At 35.3% G+C, this 6,293-nt stretch overlaps 1 protein-coding gene across 1 annotated transcript; it reads left to right on the top strand.

Annotated features, from left to right (window-relative positions):
* The first annotated feature begins 295 nt into the window (after positions 1-295).
* On the top strand, positions 296-3,281 carry LOC110809325 (DNA-directed RNA polymerase subunit beta (Protein of unknown function, DUF642)). Its single transcript, XM_022035118.2, has 3 exons — positions 296-676; positions 1,332-1,829; positions 2,564-3,281. Exons 1-3 carry the CDS (start codon positions 592-594, stop codon positions 3,082-3,084), a joined length of 1,104 nt encoding a protein of 367 aa, XP_021890810.1. The 5' UTR covers positions 296-591; the 3' UTR covers positions 3,085-3,281.
* The last annotated feature ends 3,012 nt before the right edge of the window (positions 3,282-6,293 follow it).

Genomic DNA, 6,293 nt, shown 5'->3' with positions numbered 1-6,293 from the left:
ACTTACATGAATCATGTCATGCTTATTAATTTAGAAAACTTAATTAATAAATATTAGTGTTAACTTAAGTATTGGTCAAAAGATCAAAATAAAAGAGTATCTATAGATTGATACTGTATAAATACTGATTTACTTTACTAATTTAATTAATTATGGATTTGATGAATAGTTATGATAAATGAACAATACTACTAAATCTGTACTGCAACCAAAATTTCCTGTGTGTGTAGTTTTTAACCTTTTTTTTTTTAACTTGAAATTTTTGGAACGTTAAAAAAAGGTTCATTGATGGCGGTGGAAAGAGCATATGCAACTACTAAGCTTCCACTTCCTTATCCCATGAATCATGGAGAAGACGTCGCTTTGAAATAATTAGTAGAGACAAGGAGACAAATCTATCAGTTAGATTCTAAATTATCGCGCCCCCACCCACTCTTTCCTGTCCTGTCCATCCAGTTTTTTCTCCATTTTCTTTTCATACTTTCTCTATAAAACCAGACTATCTCTAGACCCTGCTTTTCAAATTCTCTGTAACTAGCAAGCTTACCCATTTTGAAACTCTCTCTTGGGTCATCTTCCTTGGGGTTAAGAATGGCAGTGGCTAAGGCTAAGCCACTTTTGCTTGCTTTCTTCTTGTTGATCTCTGGAGCTGCTCTTGGAGCTGTACCTTTTGAAGGTAATGCTTTTAGAATTGCATTAGCTTTTAAATGTAGAGTTTCTATTGGATGCATACTTCTTACATTGTGGGTTTTAGTTGAATGACTGATAAATGGCTTTTGTTGGGAAAAGTTTCTATCTTTCTCATCATGGTATTCTGTAGGATTAGATCTGTTACTTAAGAGGATTTCTGAACTCAAATTTGCTTTCTCTTGTCCTGGAGCAAATGGTAGCTTGATCTGCTGTGAGATAAAGTTTTTAGCTTCTTTGTTTCCCATCTACAAGCTAAATGGCAGCTTGCGTCTGGTTTGATCTGTGAAATCTTTTGTACTAACTGAGTTTTCTCTCTCTGGGTCAGGTTTGATCTTGAAATCTTGTGTACTAACTGAGTTTTCTCTCTTTGGGTCTGGTTTGATCTGTGAAATCTTTTGTTTGCCGTCTTTCTCTTTCTGGTTCTTTCTTAACATGGAATGTTTTGTACTAACTGAGTTTTCTCGGGATGTGGGGCCATTTTTTGTATATAGATCTATTATAAGCTTCATTTTCATTCTTATATACTGTGTTTATCTTTTGTTCTAATGCTTGATTTGATATGTCTACAAAGTGTTTGATTCTTTGTCTGGCTCAACTCAAATCTTTCAAAATTGATCTTTTTCTCTTGTTTCTCCCTTCAGGCTATTTGGCAAATGGAAACTTTGAGGAGAGACCAAAAGCGCCAGACATAAACAAAACAGTTCTCTTAGGTAAAAATGCTCTTCCAGGATGGGAAATCATGGGTCTGGTTGAGTACATCCATGGTGGACCTCAACCAGGCGGCATGTTCTTCACCGTGGCTCGCGGCATCCATGCCGTGAGGCTTGGAAATGAAGCCTCAATCTCTCAAACCATACATGTAGAACCAGGTTCACTGTATGCACTCACATTTGGTGCATCAAGGACTTGTGCTCAAGATGAGGTTTTGAGAGTTTCAGTTCCTCCTCTAAAAGGGGACCTGCCTTTACAAACATTGTACAGCAGTGATGGTGGTGATACATATGCTTGGGGGTTTATACCCAAATCTGATTATGTCAAAGTGATCTTCCACAATCCTGGGATTCAAGAGGATCCTGCTTGTGGTCCACTTTTGGATGCTGTTGCTATCAAGAAGTTAACTTTTCCGAGGCCCATCCCAGGTAACGATTACCATTCGTTTCCTTTTCAACATGCTTATTTTCGGGTTCAAAGAAACTTAAAATTGTTTACTTTGTTAGATCTTTAGTTATCTAAGGATCTCTTTTTGTTCCCTTGATATGTACATTCACAGATACATATATAGTCATTGATCATGGATTGCCCCTTTACATTATTTGTTATGAAAAATTATCCTAAATATGCACACAATCGTAGAAAGTAAGAATAGAAGAAGAAAAGACACATGATTTTTACGTTATTCGGCAAAGGTGTCTATGTTCACTGGCAAAATTGAGAAGAAGTTTTCACACTATGATGAAAAATAAAGAGTATCTCCACCAATAAAGTTACTAAGGTTTTTCTGAACTCTAACATACTCAAACTACTAAGGTTTTTCTGAACCAATCTTCAACTAGTTGTAATGTGACCAAAATACCTAGAATATTTAACATGACCAAAATATCCAGGATACTAGTCAAATTGAAATTTAAGCCACTTCAATATTATTGTACTTGTGATGAGCAATTACCTGGATAATGCATCATTATCCTCTTTTGTTGAAGGTTTGGAATTTAGAACTTGATTTAATTTTCCAACCATTTTTGGTTGTTGGCCAGCTTGGTAGGAGTAGAGGTCTTGTTTGGGTAATTTTCATATTCTCTCTGCTTTGAAAGGAAGTATTCTCTGTAAAACCTTATAATAATATGCAAGGCTTGATCATGATTTGTGTTTTCAGGTAACTTGGTGAAGAACCATGGGTTTGAGGAGGGTCCTCATTCCCTGGAAAACACTACAAATGGTATCCTCCTTCCACCAAAACAGGAAGATCTAACATCTCCCTTACCCGGCTGGATCATCGAGTCACTAAAAGCCGTGAAATTCATAGACTCAAAGCACTTCAATGTCCCCTACGGACGAGCAGCAGTAGAACTCGTAGCAGGAAGAGAGAGTGCCATTGCCCAAATCCTGAGAACAATAACTAACCAAACCTATACCCTCTCATTCAACATTGGTGATGCAAGAAACGGTTGCCATGGATCAATGATGGTAGAAGCATTTGCTGATAAACACACGCTGAAAGTTCCATTCACATCCGAAGGAAAGGGTAAGTTCACGGCAGCAAGTTTTGAGTTCAAAGCAACCTCAACCAGGACTAGAATCACATTCTTTAGCTCGTTCTACCACACCAGGATTGATGACTATGGATCTCTCTGTGGCCCCGTCATCGATGAGGTTCGAGTCTGGCCTGTCCGTTAGGTTGTTAAGTTCTAGTAACACTTTATGCAGAGTATGGTGAGATACAAGTTTGTAAAATATTTGAGGCTTCTGATATCTTCTGTTTTGATTATCAAGAGTCTTTGTTGTCTTGTAGTTTAAATTTTTAGCTTAAAAACATGCCAGTGGACATGCATAAAAATTGAAGTACCAGAGATATGAAATTTCCTGTTTTGGAACTTCTCTGCATGTTTAATCTTCTCGCTTTCTTTTGGAGGATTCTATACGCGAATATACAACACACACACACACAGAGACATATATATAAAACATTTAGTGTCTCCTAAAGTTGTAGGATTCTTAGAGTACCATGGCATATATATATACATATAAATGTAGATGGACATAGTATACAGATTATATAACCTATTCTTGGGAGCTTCATGGTAAGTACATCTAGTGAATACACATGAATATATATACACACACACACACATATATAAAACATTTAGTGTCTCCCAAAGTTGTAAGATTCTTGGAGTACCATGGCATATATATATACATATATATAAAGGGAGATGGAACTAGTAAATACAGATTATATATTTAATTCTGGGAGCTTCATGGTAAGCTCCTCTAAGACCATAACTTCTTTGGCTAGCACCAAATAACTGCAAGAGTAAACATTGCTATAAGATGTCATCATGAGCAGTTGAGCACCACATGCAATAGTGTGGTGGTTATGGAATACATACATGGCTATAAATAGTAATTTTATGGTTGAGCTATATAAATAGTAATTATCTATAAGTGTGAACCCACAAAAAAACATTTAGCAAAAAGGCCTTTTTTTTATTTATTTATAATTATTATATTTTGGGCATGTCTTTTATATTTTATGAAGATTTTACTTCTTATATACTTTCTTTATAATTATTATATTTTAGCATTTTATAGAAATTATTGTGTAAATTATGGTGTATAAGTGATTGGGCTCACATTAAGCTTAGGCTAGTTTTGGGTTTTGAAATTTGAAATGGAGGAGGTTTATTGGGTTTAAGGGTTTGGTTTTTGTTTGGGGATTAGGAATTAATTTGAGTTTAGAATTGGGTTTTATTTTAATTACAAATTAATGAAAATTTTAAAAATAAATTAATTATTTATATTAAGGTTAATAATCTTTAAGCATTATCACTTTCAAACCCCATTAATAATAAAATATAAATCAAATTATTATTTTTTTGCCATAATTTTGTAAAAGCATCATGAATTGAAATAATTTTATAAATTTAAATATTATATTATATATGAAAATTAATTATAAATAATAATTAATTAAGTTATTAAAATAATAATTTATCTTAAAATGATTTTTTTTGGGTTAAAACTTGTTACCTCATCTCATCGTTCTCGTCTCGTAAAAACAACTTCATCATTTTTCAACATTTAAATTTATAAATTTTTAATTATAAACATAAATCGAAATTTGAATTTTAATGTTCATAATCATAATTAGAGATAATTATTAAACCAATTAACTTTTCTTGATCTGTCTCAAATAAGTAATTAATGAGGTATAAGACCCGAAGAATAATTCGAGATAAAATTTTTATTTTTTAATTATTAATTTAAAATAATTGATTAGTTTATTTTATTTTTATTTAAGTGAAATTTTGAAAAAAATAAATTAGAGACGAGATTGAAAACAATTTTGAGAAAAAAAAAATATAAAATTTTGGGTTCTGAGATATTTTTGAAACAAAATTAGAAACAGGGGTCAAAGTGCAAATAGAAAAAGTTCGGCCACATAGAACCGCTCAGTCAGTAGTCTCGACGAATTGGAGCGCGCCGTGTGGTAAAACACGCTGACATCAGTGCCACATGGGAGGCCATGCTGGCAATCTGCGTGCCCCGCGATCGGATGGCGAGGATTCATTTCTCTCTTAGGTGCGATCGGACGATTGAGATCAATCACGATGAACGATCCAGATTCGTTTCCTCTTTATACGCGATCAGATAGATGAGATCGATTATGATGGACGACCCAGATCAATGCAGGATGATTATAAATATTTTGCATCATACGAGAACCTAAACCCTAGTCGCCAGCCCCCGCCCGAAAAAAAGAACCAAACACCGAAGTAAGAGGCTGATCGCCGACTGCCACCACACTAGAGCCACTGCCGACTGCCAAAAAAGGTAAAAATTCTCCCTACCCGCTCGGAATTTGATTTCAAGTACTCCAGTAGTCAAATAGGAGGAAGAGGGACGACGAATAAGCTGAAAACTACGTGCAAAGCCTGGCGGAGCCGCTGCGACTAAAACTCCAAAATATCTCTGATGAGCTCCTTCTCAATTCCCATTTCATGTAATTTTTTGATCATTGTGTTCATCGTCCTTTTCTATGCCAGATAGCCAAAGAAAGAACCTCAGCTGCGAAGGAGGACTGATAAAGCCACCGCACCCGGAGGTTTCCCCTGCCGGTAGGTTTAGTTTTTTTATGATTTCCTGACCAATCGAGGTCCCTAACATGTTTTTATATAGAGATATGGTCAAAATTGGTCAAAATTGGCCAGGCTGAGGCAAACCGCCGTTGTGGATGGCGGAGCTAGTGGCGGAGCACGGCAGCGTCACCGTGCCGGAACCCCAAAATTGGCCTAAATGAGTTTTAGACACCGATTTTAGATTTTTGGGGGTATTTTTAGGTATGTGACGAGTGTTTTGAATTCCACAAGAAAAACTCAGGGAACCCAGTACCTGTTATGAGGCGTAGTAGACAGCTTGATATCTCGAAACACCGATCTGGGTAAGAATCCCTCACCTTATTCTCCATTACGATAAATTGAGGTTTAACGATGTATAATTTTGTATTTTTGTGAAAAAATAGAAAATTCTAAAAATAATTACAGGTTACTAGTGGAGTTAGAACCAATTAGTTCACAATTGTCTTGATTTTCTGTTTATTTTCTTGTATTGTCCTACTTGCTTGATTTTCGTATAGTACATGTTTTTAATTTATAGTTCAATAATCTTATCAACTTATCTGGATATTTTGGTTATATACCGTAAGCATGAATGTAGTTTAATTAATATGTAAATGTGATATGAGATATGGGTATGAGTTTATTAGTTATTTATTGATGAAAATCTGTATGTGAAAGACTTACTGGTTATCCAAGAAAAGGTTGGATGAGCCCGGTACATAGGGAACCTTATCATGAACGTTACCTCAGTCGGACGGGACTGGAAAG

Source organism: Carica papaya, chromosome 8 (assembly GCF_054855325.1).
Source record: "Carica papaya isolate Zhongbai chromosome 8, ASM5485532v1, whole genome shotgun sequence".
Taxonomy (NCBI): domain Eukaryota; kingdom Viridiplantae; phylum Streptophyta; class Magnoliopsida; order Brassicales; family Caricaceae; genus Carica; species Carica papaya.
This window is presented reverse-complemented; position numbering and strand designations above follow the sequence as displayed.